Source organism: Heteronotia binoei, chromosome 10, assembly GCF_032191835.1.
Source record: "Heteronotia binoei isolate CCM8104 ecotype False Entrance Well chromosome 10, APGP_CSIRO_Hbin_v1, whole genome shotgun sequence".
Classification (NCBI taxonomy): domain Eukaryota; kingdom Metazoa; phylum Chordata; class Lepidosauria; order Squamata; family Gekkonidae; genus Heteronotia; species Heteronotia binoei.
Genome location: NC_083232.1, coordinates 856,654 through 875,663, shown reverse-complemented (window position 1 = coordinate 875,663; position 19,010 = coordinate 856,654). Strand labels below are relative to the sequence as shown.

Genomic DNA, 19,010 nt, shown 5'->3' with positions numbered 1-19,010 from the left:
AATAAAACAGATAGTTGCTTAGTAACCTTTGAACCCCTGCATCTGTAATGTAACCTTGCTGACATCCTATATAGTAACTGTATCTGTTTGCAGGCCATTACTCCCACGGCTTGTGTCCTTCGCAAAGCTCCTGAGTTTCTAACAATAAACCTTCTTTTGATTTAAAACAAAGGACTTGGTTATTGAGAAATATCGGTGCTTGGCACACTGGTTACCACCTTTCATGCAGTGCTAGTACACCTGGTGCTGAGCCCATGTAGACTGGCTCTCTGTTTCCTGTTAATTAAGCCGTTTTTAACCCCCCCCCCCCCCAGGACTGGTCCTCTTATAGAACCCCAGGATCACACGGAGTCAGCAGCAGGGTCCCCAGAGGCCATCTAGTCCAGCCCCGTGCTCCAAGCAGGCTCAGGGGAGAGCATCCTTGACAAGGGGGGTCTTTCTAGGACTGCTGAGTTGACTTGGAGGAGGAGCTTTCTCAGAAGCTTTCTGGAAGTGGAAGTCAGCAGCCTCCCCCACCCCCCACCCCCGCCCTGAGTCCCTGCAAGAAGGCGAAAGACCCTCCCTCCCTCCTTCCTTCGGACTGTCCGCGGCCTGCAGGCCGTTGTCGCTGGACGTGACGGTATTGGGGGGGGGGGGGGCAACGACCTCCTCCCCTCTAAAAGAAGAGGGCTTGGGGGGGGGCGCAAGTTCCTCTGAACAGCAGGGGGGGAGCTGGGTGCTCCTCTTCCGCGGGCGGGTCCCTGGGGGCAAGGCCACTGCAGCCTTCCTTGCGGGGGGGGGGGCGGTTAGGAGCCGCTGTCCTCCTCGGAGGAGAGGAGGGGAGAGGAGGGGAGGCGCCGCTGCCAGCTCAGCGCCCAGTCCCGCCCCGTCTGGGAAGGGCGGCCTTTCCCGAAACCGGGGCTCGCTTCCGACGGGCGCGGTAGGAGCAAGGAAGGAAGAAAGGAAGGAAGGGGCGGCTGCCCGCCCACCCCCTCCCCCGGGCCGCCTCCCTGCTTGCCTCCCGGCGGGCCGCGCCAGACGAGAGCAGAGCCGAGCCGACGGGACTTGCTGGCCTTTCGGTCGCCCGGGGAGAGCCCCCCGCTCAGCGCAGACGGCAGACGGCTGGTGGCCTCGATCCCCTCGCCGGACCCCCCTCCCCGCCGCCGGCTCTGCTCCCGGGTTCGTTGGACGGCGCGGCCGCCATGCCCTTCCAGGCCACGCAGGACAACGAGCTGCCGGCCCTGGGCCGCCCGCTGCACCTGGGGATGCTCTACGACCGACGGCGCGACACCTTTGTGCCAGGCAGGTAGCTCGCCCTTCGGGAAGACCCCAGAGATTCGCCTCCTGCGCTCCTGACCGCAGGAAGGGACCAAAACGCCCCTTCCAAGCCTAGGTGTGATGGAGAGAGCCTTAGTCGCTGCGTTCGGCGGGCTGCAGCAGTGGGGAAGAGTCGGGATCCAAGGGCGCCTCCAAGACTAACGCAAGTGGGAGCAGCAAGCGCAGGGCATCTGCAGAAGGAGCAGGGGTTCTTGGCAGCTCCTGGCCTACCATAAATTGCGGTAGTCTTTCAGGCGCTCCTGCACTCTCTGGCTCTTTTCTAACCCGATGGGAGCATTGGGGCGCTGCAGATTGTGTGTAGAGACCCGCTTGGATTTACTCTTGTCCAATAAGAGTAAGGCCACTTTGGTGTAGTGGTTAAGTGTATGGACTCATCTGGGAGAACTAGGTTTGATTCTCCACTCCTCCACTTGCACCTGCTGGAATGGTCTTGGGTCAGCCATAGCTCTGGCAGAGGTTGTCCTTGAAAGGGCAGCTGTCCTGAGAGCTCTCTCAGCCCCACCCACCTCACAGGGTGTCTGTTGTGTGGGGGGGGAGGTAAAGGAGATTGTGAGCCACTCTGCGACTCTGAAATTCGGGGTGGAGGGTGGGGTATAAATCCAATATCTTCATCTTTACATAAGAAAATGTTCTCCAAGAAGGAAGCTCTAACAATCTTATTGGCAGGGTTGACCAAAGAACTACTGTTTATATGTTCTGCTGTTAAGTTGAGATAATGTCCAGGGCATAATTTACTCAGATTCTAATCTTTTAACTCTAATCTTGTCAGGATTTTAACACAAGTGATACAGAGGGAGGTTTTATGTAGTAGTTAATTTTATATTTGTTTTGTTCCTTTTGATTGGCTTGTGGGCCATAATAAAAATGGAAGTCCTTCCAAAGGCCCACAGCCTGCCGGCCACCAAGCAAGGGAACGCAGCAGCACAGCGAACAAAGGAAGCAAAATACCGGAGTTCCTTCCACCTGTAGGGAGTCATATGTGTGTGGGGTGGGGGGGTGGGGTGGGGGTGGTGGTGGTCAGAATGCTTCAGATCTGGTGCATGCACTTGACCCCCAGCCAGAAAAGACCATTTCTAGGAGCTGATCATGGATTTTATGCATGGAAAATATATGTATTTATTCTCACTTTATAAATATCTCTGGGAAACCCCCTCAAATGTTTCCCCCCAATAGAACACAAAGGATCAGGAAAAAGCTCTTAATAAACATATGAAGTCTGTGCTGACAGGCAGCAGCAGATAGGAAATATATATTGTATATATAATACACACACTCATACATTAAAAACACAGAAGGAATTAACCTGGATGAGTTTCTTTTCTGTCTGTTTTTCTGTCTCACAAGAACACCACTGAACTCTTCTGCAACAGCAAAAGAGAAACCCCTACGAAACTAACCCTTTGGGTGCCAAACACATGAATAACAATAGACAATTATGTTGCCAAAGTGATGCTTAGACAAAGCATTGAAACCAAATTAAATCAACCTTGCCAAAGCAGATTCCTTGCAAAGCTGGGCTGGGATAGAAACCAGCAAAGAAGTAATTGGAAGAATTTTCTCTCTGTTAGTTTAACAACATGCAAAAGTAGAATAAGCACAGGGAATGTTTAAGAAATGAACCTCTATACTTTCCACCACACACAGGGTTAGTTTTGAAGCAGTTTCTTTTACTTCTTGTTACCAGTTGATGCTGGCTAGAAGTTCAACTCTAGCAGAACCCCTGGTGCTGGCATCTCTGTTTCATCAGCTCCTGAGTTGTCCTCAATAATCAGGCCTCTTGCTGAGATTCAGAAAAAGGTTTTTATTGATAGACCCATTCTAGCAGGTATGACTCTTTGTGCCAGATCTGGCTATACCTGGGAAAGCCAAATCTATATGCCCTCATTTCGGGCTATTAGGAGGCCGCCCAAATCCAGAGCAAAAAGCCCATGCAAAGCATGACATGAATGGTTAAATGTAACCCAGAAACCCCAAACTAGGCAGAGAAAGAGTTCTTAAGAACCATCCCTAGTTTTTGTTTTAAACTACTTATCAGATTTCTGAATTGGGCCACACATAACTAAATTTTTGATTGATATTTCTTGAGATAATATCAAGAAATCCAGGCTTTGGGACTCTGTGTGGCGGCTGTGTGGCTGGGGGCCTGCTGGCAAGGTTTGCCTCGAAGCTCTCCTGTTGTCCAAGATGGCCATTTGTCCATCTTGCAGCCGTTCTCTCCTTCCTTTTGCATGCCCAGAATGAGTTCAGACCCCTCAGCTGCAGCCCCTCCTTCCAATCAGGTGACCAAGCTTGGCTTCCAAACCCCAGATTGGCCCACCAGCACATCGGCTCTGAGCCCCTGCGCTCGGACTCTTGGTCCTGGAGAAACCCGGAGGTCAACGTGGAGCTTTCTGCATCACAAGCCTTCTGTCCCTGAGCCTCGGCCCCTCCCCAACAGGATCAGAAAGTTCGCCCTATGGGGAAAGGCCAGGCTGTTCTTATGGAAACAGGCTGAACGTCTGCTCACAAATCGTGCAAGGATCCCAAGGCTCTCCTCACCCCCTTGAGAGCCCGTGTGGGGTCATGGTTCAGAGTGGGAGACTCTAATCTGGAGAAGTGGGTTTGAGCCCCCACTCCTCCTCCACCGTGGGGCAGTCACAGTTCTCTCTGAACTCTTTCAACCCCACCAACCTCACAAGGGGCCTGTTGTGGGGAAGGGCAAGCTATGTTGAGGCTCCTTAAGGTAGAGGAAAGAAAGGTCCCCTGTGCAAGCACCAGTCGTTTCCGACTCTGGGGTGACGTTGCATCACAATGTTTTCATGGCAGACTTTTTACGGGGTGGTTTGCCATTGCCTTCCCCAGTCATCTACACTTTCCCCCCAGCAAGCTGGGGACTCATTTTACTGACTTCTGAAGGATGGAAAGCTGAGTCAACCTGAGCCAGCTACCTGAAAACCCAGCTTCTGCTGGGGATTGAACTCAGGTCGTGAGCAGAGTTTAGGACTGCAGTACTGCAGGGTACAAAGCCTACTCTTCTTCCCCATCACATACCCCCACGATTGAAACGTGGTATGATAAGCTATGGGACCAGTATGGAATGGGAAAGACAATGGATAACCCTTTCTTCAAAAATGATACTGATTTGGTCACACTAATCTGATTGCGTGGCCCTGAGCCTGCCTTTGGCGAGGATGGTGGGATATAAATTAAATAAATAATAATAAAATAATTTGACTGTATATTATGATTTGCTTTGGGCTCCAATTTTGGAATTCTTTGGGAATATTTCCTTTTTGCCTAATAGAATGAATTGTAGGGTATTTCTTAATTCTTAATACCTAGCATATTATGTATTGTTTTTGTAAATTGTTTGTTATATGAATCCAGTAATCTAAATTGGATTCTTGTATGTTAGATTTATATTTTTATTATTTACTTTCCCTAGGCTCTCTTTGTATTGGATTAGATTCAATAAAATAAGATCTGTTTTAAAAAGAGAGAGTAGGAATTCAAGGATAAAAAAATAAAAATAAAACCTCCTCTTCTTCCCCATCACATGGTTTGTGTGCACATTTATACAAACTACCTTCTCACTGCACATCCAGCAGCAATTAATTTAACGGCAGCTTGCAGAGAATTTCCAGATCTGCGGGCTGGATCTGTCACCTCGCCTGGCAGGTAACCAGACCCTGATTGTTCTCCAACTACCCAGGCCTCTAACGCTGGAACTCCAGAGAGTGCAGCCTCCCTGACCTTTTCTCTTCTAGATAGATCCAAGCAGGCAGCCATGTTGGTCTGAAGCTGTTGAACAAAGCAGGAGTCCAGTGGCACCTTTAAGACCAACCCATTTTTATTGAGAACGTCAGCTTTCATGTGCTGTTAAGCACACTTCCTCAGACGAGGAATCCGGCACAGGGAGCAAAGCCCTACAGAGCTGAGCAGAGCTGTACAGAGCTGGTAGGCAGTGGCCCAGAATGCAACATGGTACAGATTTCAGAACCAACGACAGTGAAGTGAAATGATCTGGTAGGCAGGGGTTGAGAAGGTAAGATGGTACAATGGCAGAATAGTAAGATTAACAAATTGAGCAAACCTTTGATCTGAGTAGCAGGAGCATGAGAAGCAACAAAACAGTAGTATGTCAAAATGTGAGATTGTCTGTGTTGTGTCCTAGGTTCAAATGGAGAACTGTTACTGGTTCTTACTGGCATCCCTTCCTCGTCGCCAGTGTAAAGTACTGGGGTCGACGCAGTAAGAGACCAGAGGCGGAGAGTGATTTCAGCAAGCTTTACTTCAGGAACACCAACACAGACTGAGCTCTATTCAAACCTCCCGCTCCTTTATACAATTCTTGCCCCCTTCTGATTGGACCTTAACTATGTACATGGATTGGCTATTTACAGAGGCCTAAGGGCCTATCAGGGTACAGTATGAGCCTAGATGTTGATTGGCTACTTATGTTTCAATCCTTCCCCTGACTGGGCACGCTTAGGCCTTCTCTGGAACCCTGGTGTGGAGTACAAGCTTGGCTTGTTCAGCTTCCCTCCAAAAGTAACAGTTCCCTCCAAAAGTAACAGTTCTCCATTTGAACCTAGGACACAACAGTCTGTCAATGACAATGGGAGATGGGTTCAATATATGTAATGGGATAAGCAACCAAAGTCCCTTTTTGAGTGCGTCAATGCAGCTAAAAGAGAAATACATTGGATAGTGATGTTCTTGTCCAATCTACTTTTTAACATGTAAGCATCATTCTAGTTTGCCATAAGAAAAAGGAATACAATAAAATATAGTGAAAATGGGTAAAGTATATGTAATGAGATATAGTATTCTGCCATTGTACCATCTTACCTTCTCAACCCCTGCCTACCAGATAATTTTACTTCACTGTCATTGGTTCTTAAATCTGTACCATATTGCATTCTGGGCCACTGCCTACCAGCTCTGTACGGCTCTGCTCAGCTATGTAGGGCTTTGCTCCCTGTGCCGGTTTCCTCGTCTGATGAAGTGGGCTTAAGAGCACAAGAAAACTTACGTTCTAAATAAAAATGGGTTGGTCTTAAAGGTGAAACTTGACTCCTGCTTTGTTCTTCTCTCCTCTAGATGCACTTCCTTGTTTCATAAGCATAATTGGACGCCCAAAGATGTTCCACTTCCCCATAGCTCCCTTCCTGGGCACATCCTCCAATGTGGGACAGAAGAGGAAGCATTCCGCTGTTTGCTCTGACTGGCTGCAGAGGAAAGGTTGCAAAGGGAAAGGACGTTTGTTGCCCGTTCATGAACCTGAATGTTTTTTTGCATGAGGACTTTCATTCTTCTGTGCAGAATCAGCCCCCAAATCAGGAAGTGCAAGAAGATGCTTCCTGAGACCCCAAAGGCTAAGCTGGCTCAACGCAACCTCCTGACCAACGCATGGGCGGAACATCAGGCCTTCTTCCCTTCAGGGCACCCATTCCTAGCTGTCCTTCCCTGGCCCTCCCCCTCCCACCCTGCAAGATTCAACATTCTAAGGGCACAAGTGGCAGTTTTGCATTCTCATGATTTTTGCCACTAGTGCTCTGTCATTGGGGGTGGGGGTGGGGTTGACCCTTCATAAGCACATTCAGAGGCAATGACTCTGTGGATCTCATCAGGGGAAGGCCTCGGCCTCTCTGCCCTGTTGTTGGTACTCCAGAGGAAGTGGCTGGCCACTATGTGAGACAGGAGGCTGGACTAGATGGACCCTCACTGGTCTCATCCAGCAGGGCTCTTCTGATGTTCTTCTCAGGGGAAGGCCTCGGCCTCTCTGCCCTGTTGTTGGCCCTCCAGAGGAACTAGCTGGCCCTTGTGTGAGACAGGAGGCTGGACTAGATGGACCATCCCTGGTCTGACCCAACAGGGCTCTTCTGAGGTTCTTCTCAGGGGAAGGTCTCGGCCTCTCTGTCCTGTTGTTGGCCCTCCAGAGGAACTGGCTGGCCACTGTGTGAGACAGAAGGCTGGACCTTCCCTGGTCTGCCCAACAGGGAGAGCCAGTTTGGTGTAGTGGTTAAGTGTGCGGACTCTAATCTGGGAGAACCGGGTTTGATTCCCCACTCCTCCATTTGCACCTGCTAGCATGGCCTTGGGTCAGCCATAGCTCTGGCAGTGGTTGTCCTTGAAAGGGCAGCTGCTGTGAGAGCCCTCTCCAGCCCCACCCACCTCACAGGGTGTCTGTTGTGGGGGAAGGAAGGAAAAGGAGATTGTGAGCCGCTCTGAGACTCTTCGGAGTGGAGGGCGGGATATAAATCCAATATCTTCTTCTTCTTCTTCTTCTTCTTCTTCTGAGGTTCTTCTCAGGGGAAGGCCTTGGCCTCTCTGTCCTGTTATTGGCCCTCCAGAGGAACTGGTTGGCCACTGTGTGAGACAGGAGGCTGGACTAGATGGACCCTCACTGGTCTGACCCAGCAGGGCTGTTCTGATATTCTACTCAGGAGAAGGCCTCTGCCTCTCTGCGCTGTTGTTGGCCCTCCAGGGGAACTGGTTGGCCACTGGGTGAGGCAGGATGCTGGACTAGAAGGACCCTCCCTGGCCTGATCCACAGGGCTCTTCTGATGCTCTTCTCAGGCGAAGGCCTCGGCCTCTCTGCTCTGTTGTTGGCCCCCCAGAGGAACTGGCTGGCCACTGCGTGAGACAGGAGGCTGGACTAGATGGACTCTCCCTGGTCTGATCAACAGGGCTCTTCTGATGTTCTTCTCAGAGGAAGGCCTCAGCCTCTCTGCCCTGTTGTTGGCCCTCCAGAGGAACTGGCTGGCCACTGTGTGAGACAGGAGGCTGGACTAGATGGACTCTCCCTGGTCTGATCCAACAGGGCTCTTCTGATGTTCTTCTCAGAGGAAGGCCTCAGCCTCTCTGCCCTGTTGTTGGCCCTCCAGAGGAACTGGCTGGCCCCTGTGTGAGACAGGAGGCTGGACTAGATGGACCCTCACTTGTCTGATCCAGCAGGGCTCTTCCAATGTTTTTCTTCTCAGGGGAAGGCCTTGGCCTCTCTGCCCTGTTGTTGGCCCTCCAGAGGAACTGACTGGCCACTGCGTGAGGCAGGATGCTGGACTAGAAGGACCCTCCCTGGTCTGACCCAGCATGGCTCTTAGGATGTTCTTAATAGTGCCAGCTTTAACCTGGGTAGGACTTTTTGTGTGTGTCTGGTGCAGTGTGGTTGGTGCAGTACTTAGGAAGGAAGAAGGGATTCAGTTTTAATAGCTATGTATAATATAAGTTTGTGGGAGGGGGGAGCCAGATGGCATTGATTGGCTGGACCAACACACTGCACATATGTCTTGATACACAGCAGCCCGCCCCCCAGCCCCGCTTGGAGCCTGCGAAATCCCAAAAGTAGATTTCAACAACAGTCTTGTTATTACCCACCCCAGATATGTGTCTGTAAAACTCCTCAAGGTGGTGCAGAAATAAGAGGGAACTGCTAAGGACAAACAAAAAAGAATCAAGGTGCAGAAGCAGCAGGAACTGGAAGCAGCTGCCAGAGAATGAGCCCCTGGCTCAGCTGGAGAGAGCTGCCATTTTCCCAAGCCAGAAGGGTTGCAGGGACTCAGACCGGAATGGCCCCTGTTGATTCTTAGGCAGCAATTGGGACAGGTAATAAGGAAATCATCCCCTTATAAAGAGCAGCTTGCAGTGATGCCAGAATAGTTATGCAAAGGACAGTTATTTATTGAGAGGTTACACAAGGCGGAAGAAATAATAAGGACGCTTTTCCTGGATGGAGGGCTCAAAGGGGAGAGATTACTCTGAGTTAGTATCCCTCATTGTACACTTTTATTGTTTTATTGCACTGTTTTCTTAATTTTTCACTGCAGCCTTTTCACGGTGAGTCATATAGTGTTTGGGGAGGGAAGGTGGCACAAGGCAGCATCTTGATCTAGTCCGATCTTGGAAGCTAAGCCGGGTCAGCCCTGGCTAGTGCTTGGATGGGAGACCCCCAAGGAAGACTCTGCAGAGGAAGGCAGAGGCGAAAAAGGAGGCTTCTCCCTTGCCTTGAAAGCCCCCAGCTGGCTTCACGGCCTCTTGACGGCATTTGACAAACACCCGATATATTGTTAGGGCCTTTTTGGAGTATAGAGGCGTTTTTTGGACTCCCATTCCCACTGGGTTCAGTAAGGGTGTGGGGAGTGACTGGCAAGAAGCCCATAAAGAGAGAGAGACAGAGAGAGAACCTGTTCCAAAGTTAAAACCATTTATTAAGATTAAAACCATATTTCAGTTACTGTTAATCATCTCTCTCGGCTTGACTTCGCGAACGAAGATTTAAGAAAGGTGCAGTAGTCCACGTCTGCTGCAGGCTCGCTGGTGGCTGACAAGACCAATGCGGGACAGGCAGGTCCGGCCACAGTGGCTGCAGGGAAAAGTCTGATTTGGGGTTGGTGCTGCAGCAGTGCGATTCTTCCTCAATCTCCTACTGTTAATCATATAACATTCTAATAAGCAGCATACAGGATTTATTACAGATTCCCAATTAAAGCACACTAGTATTTCTTAAGGAAGGCGTCCTGATTACTCAGCCCAAAGACCTGTAGGTGTTTGTCCAGACAGAGCAACAAGGAGCAAGAAGAAAATCACAGATTAAATACCCTTTTTCCCATCCATAGGAGCTCATGTAAATGTCAGCCGGGGCTGTGATGAACATCGGACGTATCTGATAAAACCAAACCCCTGTCCTACAGCTAGACATGAACTTCAACTGAGTCAAAACAATACTGTGAGGGCCAGACTATGCCGGCATTTCTTCAAATATATTATCTATACTGGAGGGTCAATAAACTCTTAAGCAGATACTACGTCACAGATGTTTAGGCTTCGAAGCTAGTTTCACTGATACTGACAGGAAAACTATCTTCTAGGACACGGGCCACTCGCATAGAGACCGTGCAGCTGTGCTGTAGAGGATCATGGGAGAGAACCAAAGTTTCTTTTCTTTTGAGAAAAAAATAATTTATTGATTATAAATTCTTCAAATACATTTCTAACAGTGACCAAATGTGAACAAAATGGATGTATACATGAATTTTTACGTCTCAGTAAAATTCCACCCCCCCCACACACACACACCAACCCCCACACACCCACACACACATACATATATATAATTGCTCTCCCTGGCCAGTAACCCTACTTTGCTGTCTGCTGCGCTTTTAGTGCCCTGAACTCTGATTTTACTGGTTGTATCTATTCTATTGGTCTGACTGCATTGTTTGTCATTGTAGTTGTCCTGGACATTTAAACAAGAAAAGTGGGCTATATAAGTGAAGTAAATTTTTAAAAAATAGCTCGGGAAGGAAGAGTGTGAGCAAACAGAAAAGATAGCTTTGGAGAGAGAGAGTCAGAGGAGCAGGACCAGAGGAAGGCAAGGCCAGTTGAAGCAAGCAGAGCAGAGCTCCTCTGTGGAACCTGGGCAGGGGCTGTGTGTCTCAGGGGTGTCTCACGGAGCAATCCCCAGGCTCCTGCAGGTCTCACCCTCCCTTCAGGCACCCATTTCCTCTCCTTCAGCTGGCAGCATGAACACAAATGCTGAACCCGTCTGCGCCTGCAAACGGGCCTTCCTAAATGCAGTGGCTTTTATTTTCTGCTACAGTAAATATGCATAGGCTTCCCCCCCAGCTCTGTTCACTACTGATGGTGAATTTCTGGTGATCTTTGCAGGAGTGACTCTTTGGGACCATGAGACTTTGCAGAAGCAGGTCAACACGAAGCCGCAGCCCAAGACCGAATTTCAAGTGCTTGCTTCGAACAACTACGACCACTTGGCCTCTGCCCTCCAGCTCACGTTGCCGCTTAAGGCTAGTTTATTGGGGGGCCTCGTGGACTTGAATGGATCTGCCAGATGCCTGAGGGACACCAAGAAATCCAGAAACCAAGTCCGGGTCGTCCTCCACTCCTTCATCACCACCCGCTTTGAGGAGCTGACCATGACCCATTTAGGGCCCCAGAACGTCGCCTACCCGGGGGTCTTTGAGCAGGGAGAGGCAACCCATGTGGTCACTGCGGTGCTGTATGGTGCGCAGGCGTTCTTTGTGTTTGACCGGAAAGTGGCTTCAGATGAGAATAAGGATGACGTTGAGAGGGAGTTGAGAGCCAACCTTCAAAGCTTTTGCAATGAAGTACATGCTGGAGAGGGAACCGCCAATGGACCAGAGAAAGAAAAAACTAGCATGGAAAATTTCAAATGTACATTTTATGGAGATGTGACTCTAGAGAGGAACCCAATTACTGACCCTGATGCGATGAAGATTTATGCGGATCTTCCCAGGCTTCTGGGGGAGAGGGGAGAGAAGGCCATTCCTGTCAAGGTCTGGCTACATCCTCTGGCCAAACTGGACCCCAGGGCAGCTCAGCTGATCCAAGAGATCAGTGCCGACCTTGTCTCAAGAGCTCAAAGTACCATCGAGCAGCTGAGCGACTGTGAAGCGCAGTGCCAAGAGCTGCTGAGCACCTGTGACCCAGGTTTCCCTCTGCTGCGCGAGAAGGTCCGGCATTTCCAAGACCTGGGAAAGCGGTACAAAGAGACCTTCCAAGAGCGGGTGGCAAGCCTCCTCCCATCCATCCGGGGAGGGGGGCAGAAGGAAGCAGCTCTGAGAGAACTTTTGACCTGGAAAGAGCAATCGCCATTCCATCCAAAATGCCTCTCTGAATTTCTGAACCAAAAGAGTGCAGAGATGGATTGTGTGAAGCTGTTTTGTACGGGGCTGAAGGGTGTGGACATCATCCCATGGGAAAGTAAACTCAAAGAAGTGTTGTTGGACTCCCAGTTTAAGTATGTCATGTCCTTCACCTTCACATCCCTGCAAAAGGAAGAGCCGTATTTCCGAGATCTGGAAGACTGGATCCAAAAAACCTCTGATCCATCAACCGCCCTTCCAGGCTATGAGAAACAGTTACCCAAGCAGTGGTTTGAGGAAGAAGCGATAATTAGAAAAGCCCGAAAACGGGTGAAGTCATTTACAAACTTTGCCGCTCTTAATAAGGAAAAGGGCAAGATCCGGTTCATCATCTCCTCCGTTCCAGATGTGGACAACCCTGGGATTTCCATTTACTTGTACAAAGAAGGGCAGCTGATTAGCCGGGACTTTGAGCCCCCACTAACACCGCTCCCCCCCATGGTTAGCGAAATCTGCCATGACAGTGTGCAGCTCAGGTTTGAGCCAGCTGTGGACAGGAGAGCTTCGAGATCCAGCTATTTTGTGGAGTACAAGGTCTTGGAGCAGGAGAGCTGGAGGGGGCTGAGCCCCGTGAGTGGAGAAGAGACCTTGGTGGTGAGAGATCTCCTCCCAGGCACCAGTTACCAGTTCCGATGTGCCCTGCAGAGCAAACCAGACCTTGGGGAGAGCAGCAAGAGTGAAGTTGTAAAAACGCTTCCCACCAGTCCACCTGGAAGACCTCAAAATACAGTTGTCACCTCTTCTGCTGTCTGCCTTACCTGGAAGAGCCCCAGGCTCATAGGAGAGGGAGTGGAGGTGAAGGACTACAAGGTGAAGTACAAGGAGGAGGCTGCAGAGGGGAGCTGGAGAAGTGTGACTGTAGGAGGAAGCGGTCGGTGCTGCCGAGTGACTGGGCTGCGGCCGAGGACTTCCTACAGGTTCCACGTGGTGGCCGTGGCCTTGGATGGGAGAGAGAGCCTTCCCAGCAAGGAGGCTGTGATTACAACGCTAAGCACAGACGAAAAGGTCAGGGAACGTTCCAGCTCAGTCTGCATCCCGTCTCCAAGGCCAAGAACCACAAGTTCAGGTAAGTCTGTCTGCCTTTGTCTACTGGATTGGCACAAGGGAAGAGCATTGGTCACGACTCTCTGACCTCCTCCACCACATTCAGGTTGCAAAGTCCAATTCAGGAAATTTGAGGACTTTGGGGATGGAGCCAGGAGACATTGGGGGTGGAGCCAGGAGCAAGGGTGTGACAAACATAATTGAACTCCAAAAGGAGTTCTGGCCGTCACATTTCAAGGGACTGTGCTCATATTAAATACCCTCCCTCCATTGAAAATAATGGAGAATGAGGGTGCCTTCTTTGGGAACTCATAGAATTGGACCCCCTGGTCTAATCCTTTTGAAACCTGGAGGGTGTTTTGAGGAGAAGCACTGGATGCTATGCTGCAAATTTGATGGCTCTATCTCAAAAACAGGCCCCGAGAGTCCCAGATACCCATGTTTTCCATTATACCCTGTGGGAATCGGTCTCGGTCTCCCTAGGGAATAATGGAGTGCCCAGCAGACATTTCCCTCCCCCCTCTGCTTTCTGATGACCCAGTGTTTTCATGGCAGCCTTTTTGTTATGGGGTGGTTTGCCATTGCCTTCCCCCGTCATCTACACTTTCCCCCCAGCAAGCTGGGTACTCATTTTACCGACCTCGGAAGGATGGAAGGCTGAGTCAACCTTGAGCCGGCTACCTGAACCCAGCTTCTGCCAGGATCAAACTCTGGTCATGAGCACAGCTTGGACTGCAGTACTGCAGCTTTACCACTCTGCCATGGGGCTCCCTATTTCTTCAGATTACCTACAGTAAACTCCACTTTAGACAGTTATTTTATGTTTGACATGCTAGTCAATTATCAGGTCATGAATTTTGTCCCTCGTTCCATGTAGTGCAGGGGTGGCCAACGGTAGCTCTCCAGATGTTTTTTGCCTACAGCTCCCATCAGTCCCAGCCATTGGCCATGTTGGCTGGGGCTGATGGGAGTTGTAGGCAAAAAACATCTGGAGAGTTACCGTTGGCCACCCCTGGTGTAGAGGGAAGGCACCAGGTTGGCAGCTCTGAGCTGGAAACACCTGGAGATTTTTTTTGGGGGGGGGGAAATCTGAGGAGGGTGGGGGTTGGGCTGAGGTTATGACAATTGATTGAGGTACCAGATGCTATAATGTTATAATAAAGTGGCCAGCAGTCATTCCGCGCTCCTCCCCCCGCTTTCTGATAACCCTGGAGCAGAGGGAGGGGCTCCAAACCAGAGGATCCCCTGCCGCCACCTGGGGATTGGCAACCCTAGTTGTGACAAGGAGGAAATAGTGTGTTTCTGGCAGCCAAGCATCTCCCTGCCCACCTCAATCAAAATACATGAACACTTTTGCATGAAAAACGGGTTAATGCTTGCTGTGCTTCTATGTGAAAGAGCTCCAAATCATTTGGTCTTGATTTTCTTGTAGCCTCCTGTGCCACGTGGGCTCAAAGCAGCCTTATTTCTTGGTCTCACCTTTGTTCTGTGGGAGGCACAGTCCCCAGGAGGTCTTTCTCTCCCTCCCCCCCCCCAACCGTTTCCCCAAGGCTGTTCCACCAGCGATCTCTCTGTAATGCAAAAGGGTCTAGGTGGCTTGCCTTGTTGGTCAGGAGCAGCAGAACTTGCTATGCAGACTCTGAGAGAACAGAAAAGCAACCTCCCGGTGTGAAAAGGAGGCCTGCCGTGGTTTCCCAGAAAGGTCAGGACCACAGAGATAAACAAAACGAGAAAAACAACACACTCACTCTGTGTAGAAAATAATTCTCAGCGTAATCCACAATTTGCAACTTCTGTGTGCTAGTAAACAATTCAGTGATACAGACAGCAAACCATCCTATGCATGACACAACTACAGTCCAAAGAACCAGGCAACATTTAAACTGTAGTCCAACGAATGATAAAAGAACCGGCCCAATTTCATTTCGGGAGTATCCTTCTTCAAGGGACCATTTCCTGGCTTTCCAAATTGCTATTTTGTTTGAATTTTTTAAATTCCTTTTGGAATGCCACTGCCAGTCACAATCCTTCAGCATTTGATAGCATTTGCAAATTGTGGATTACACTGAGAATAATTTTCTACACCAAGTGAGAGTGTAGTTTTTCTCCAGTGGTTTCCCAGAAAGAGCAAGAGCCCCGTGGCGCAGAGTGTTAAAGCTGCAGTACTGCAGTCCTAAGCTCTGCTAATGACCTGAGTTCGATCCCTGGTGGAAGCTGGGTTCAGGTAGCTGGCTCGAGGTTGACTCAGCCTTCCATCCTTCCGAGGTCGGTAAAATGAGTCCCCAGCTTTCTGGGGGGAAAGTGTAGATGATTGGGAAAGGCAATGGGAAACCACCTCGTCAGAAGTCTGCCGTGAAAACGTTGTGAAAGCAACGTCACCCCAGAGTCGGAAACGACTGGTGCTTGCACAGGGGACCTTTCCTTCCTTCCCAGAAAGGCTGCCCAGGATAGACTGATAGTAATGTGGGTGGTGGCGGCAGAGGCTTTGAACATTGTCACCACCTGGAGAGGAGATGTATTTGCTGATCTGTGTGATTGTGATTCCCATCTTATTGGAGGGTGAAGGCCACTCTTGCAATCTTGTAGGAGATGGGCTGGGCCTTTTCCGGGACTTGAAGGCAAAGCAGGAGAATAAAGAAGCACCCGGAACAACAGAGGGGGAAGAAAGAGGAGACTGAACTTTCCAGGACTGGTTTGCTTGTTTCCTCCAGTGGTGGGAGATCCAGGGCAGCCTTTGAACCAAAGGGATCCAAACGATCTGACCCCTTGCTGTCTGGGGTCACAGCCATGTGGGGCCCCTCAGCAAAAGTCAGCAAAGTGAGCAGCATTGACATTTGGGTAGAGAAATATGCCCAGGTGTGGCCTCAGTGCCCTGCCCTTTCTCTGACCTGTTTTTCTCACCTCCACAGGAAAGGGGAGTGAATCAGAGCTGAGGATCATCCTTGCTGGGAAGAGCGGAAGTGGGAAAAGCGCTCTGGGAAACACCATCTTGGGCCGGAAGGAGTTCAAGGCCACACCTGGGGAAAACACGACAGCTGGCAAGTGCCACAGAGGGCATGGGAGCTGGAATGGCCAGAAGCTCTCTTTGATTGACACAGCAAGAATTTTTGATTCAGATGTCTGCAGCCAGGACTCTCTGGTGGAAATCATGCATTGCATTGACCTCTCCACGCCTGGCCCTCACGCTCTGGTGTTTGTCACCCAGGCAGGCCGCTTCACCGCAGAAGACAAGGCAGCTGCTGAGCGAGTCCTGGATGTGTTTGGGATGGACTCCACCCGGTACACGATTCTCTTGTTCACCCAGGAAGAAGAGCGCTCCGTAGCGCAAGACCGTTTATCGCAGTCAGACAATGAGGCCCTCCTGGAGCTGATCCAGAAATATGGGTACCGTGTCTGCACTTTCCACCCTTATGCAGCCAAGGAAGAAAGGGAACAGCAGGTCTCCGAACTAATGACAATGCTCCAGTTGATGGTTTGCAGGAATAGAGGGGAGCCATATGGCAGCACCCTTTATTCAGAGGCCGGCTGGACTGAATCCAAGCTCAGGGGTTTTGTGGCAGAAAACAGAAGAGCACAGAGGAGCGCAGAGAGAAAGTGTTGTCTGAGTTGAAGATGATTGCAGAGGACTGCAGCACGAGCTGTGGCCAGCCCAGCGTGGTTTCTGTCATTTACTGTTTTCAAAGCTTTTACTTTCTAGAATAAATCTGTAGGTTCCTCAGTTTGACTTTGCTTCCAAGTTTTTCTTTTTAGTCCTGCATTTGTTCATATCACAGGCAATGCTCTTAGCAAACCCCCCCCCCAAAAAAAAAAAAAATCTTCAGGACTTTATCAGGGCAGTTCGTTGGGAAATAACCTCCATACAAAAAGGTGCTTCTAGCAACTTACCCAGAGCACCTGACAGGGACAGTTTCTCTTGGTAGCATTCAGTGTGCCTCTTTCTTTTGCTTTTAGTTGATTCTATCCTCTTTTCAGACCACACATGCTACATTTTTTTTTTTGCCTGCGTGTTTCATTCTTTGTGATGGTCCCACAACTGCCTCCCTCTCAGAGCCCGAGCCCGGCTTTTGCCACTACTGCAAAAGCCAGTTTGGTGTAGTGGTGAAGTGCGTGGACTCTTATCTGGGAGGACCGGGTTTGATTCCCCACTCCTCCACTTGCACCTGCTGGAATGGCCTTGGGTCAGCCAGAGCGCTGGCAGAGGTTGTCCTTGAAAGGGCAGCTGCTGTGAGAGCCCTCTCAGCCCCACCCACCTCACAGGGTGTCTGTTGTGGAGGGAGAAGAAATAAGAGATTGTGAGCTGCTCTGTCTCTGATTCAGCAAGAAGGGCGGGGTATAAATCTGCAATTCTTCTTCTTCTTTGTGTCTCTGCAAAAAGGGCAGACTAAAAATTAAGAAAGCAAACAAATGACACAAACTTGTTATTTGAGATTATTTCCATGGCTGGCGTTGTGTGCTCAAGTGCACAGCTAGTAAGATGGGATTTGGATATCTGTATTGCAGACTGATTTTATAAGAAACTCTGCTAATTTTAATGTGTGGTTGCTTCATCATCTTCACCAACTCCACCCATCCAAGACTGAGCTTCTCATCTTTCCTCCTGAGGTTTCCTGTCCTCAGACAGTCTCAGTATCAATCAGCTAGATTTTCTTCCCCGTTATCTTTTACTACGGCTGCATTCTCTCCTCTTGTTCCACAAGATATTGTTCCACTCACATGCCCTTCTTTCAATGGTCATAAACCATTCCTAGGTGTGCTTTTAATGCTATCTACTGTGACTTGCCCTGACTGTCCAGTCTCAAAGATGGAGCAAGGTGGGCTCTGGTTGGTGCTTGGGGTGGGGGGAGACCGCCAAGGGGGTCAGTGCACAGAGGCAGGCCATGGCCAACTGAGTCTCCCCTGACCTGGATGGCCCCAGCTGGCCCGGTCTTCTTAGCCCTCTGGAGCTCAGCCTGGTCAGTCCTGGGAGGAGACGCCACCGGCCAGCCCCAGAGCCAAGAAGGCTCCAGCTCGGGCTGAGGCTAAGCAGACATCTTTGGCCGGACGTCACCAGCAGATCTTGAGCTACCTGGCATGATGCTCTTGGGGGGACATTCGGAGAAAGACGGTCCTGAGGGCATGTGGCTCTTTAAAGGTTCAGTGTTCTGGACCAGCTGGAGTTTCCAGATCGGTCTCAAGGGTAGCCCTGCATAGTGCAAGGTACAGTAGTCCAGCCTGGAGGGGACCATTGCATGAATCACTATGAGACAGTTTAGTGTAGTGGTTAAGTGGGCAGACTCTTACGTGAGAGAACCGGGTTTAGAATCATAGAGTTGGAAGGGACCTCCAGGGCCATCTAGTCCAACCCCCTGCACCATGCAGGAAACTCACAAACACCTCCCCCTAAATTCACAGGATCCTCATTGCTGTCAGATGGCCATCTAGCCTCTGCTTAAAAACCTCCAAGGAAGGAGAGCCCACCACCTCCCGAGGAGGAAGCCTGTTCCACTGAGGAACCGCTCTAACAGTCAGGAAGTTCTTCCTAATGTTGAGCCGAAAACTCTTTTGATTTAATTTCAACCGATTGATTCTGGTCCTACCTTCTGGGGCCACAGAAAACAATTCCACACCATCTTCTAGATGACAGCCCTTCAAGTACTTGAAGTTGGTGATCCTATCACCTCTCAGCCGCCTCATCTCCAGGCTAAACATCCCCAGCTCCTTCAACCTTTCCTCACAGGACTTGGTCTCCAGACCCCTCGCCATCTTTGTCGCTTTCCTCTGGACCCGTTCCAGCTTGTCTATATACTTCTTAAAATGTGGTGCCCAAAACTGAACACAATACTCTGGGTGAGGTCTTACCAGAGCAGAGTAAAGGGATACCATCACATCACGTGATCTGGACACTATACTTCTGTTTATACAGCCCAAAATTGCATTTGCCTTTTTAGCCACTGCATCACACTGTTGACTCATGTTCAGCGTATGGTTTGATCCTCCACTCCTCCA

General features: G+C 50.0%; 1 protein-coding gene across 1 annotated transcript; it reads left to right on the top strand.

Annotated features, from left to right (window-relative positions):
* Positions 1–1,181: 1,181 nt before the first annotated feature.
* Positions 1,182–16,748, top strand: LOC132578284 (stonustoxin subunit alpha-like). Its single transcript, XM_060248220.1, has 4 exons — positions 1,182–1,281; positions 10,966–12,986; positions 14,255–14,272; positions 15,955–16,748. Exons 1-4 carry the CDS (start codon positions 1,182–1,184, stop codon positions 16,633–16,635), a joined length of 2,820 nt encoding a protein of 939 aa, XP_060104203.1. The 3' UTR covers positions 16,636–16,748.
* The last annotated feature ends 2,262 nt before the right edge of the window (positions 16,749–19,010 follow it).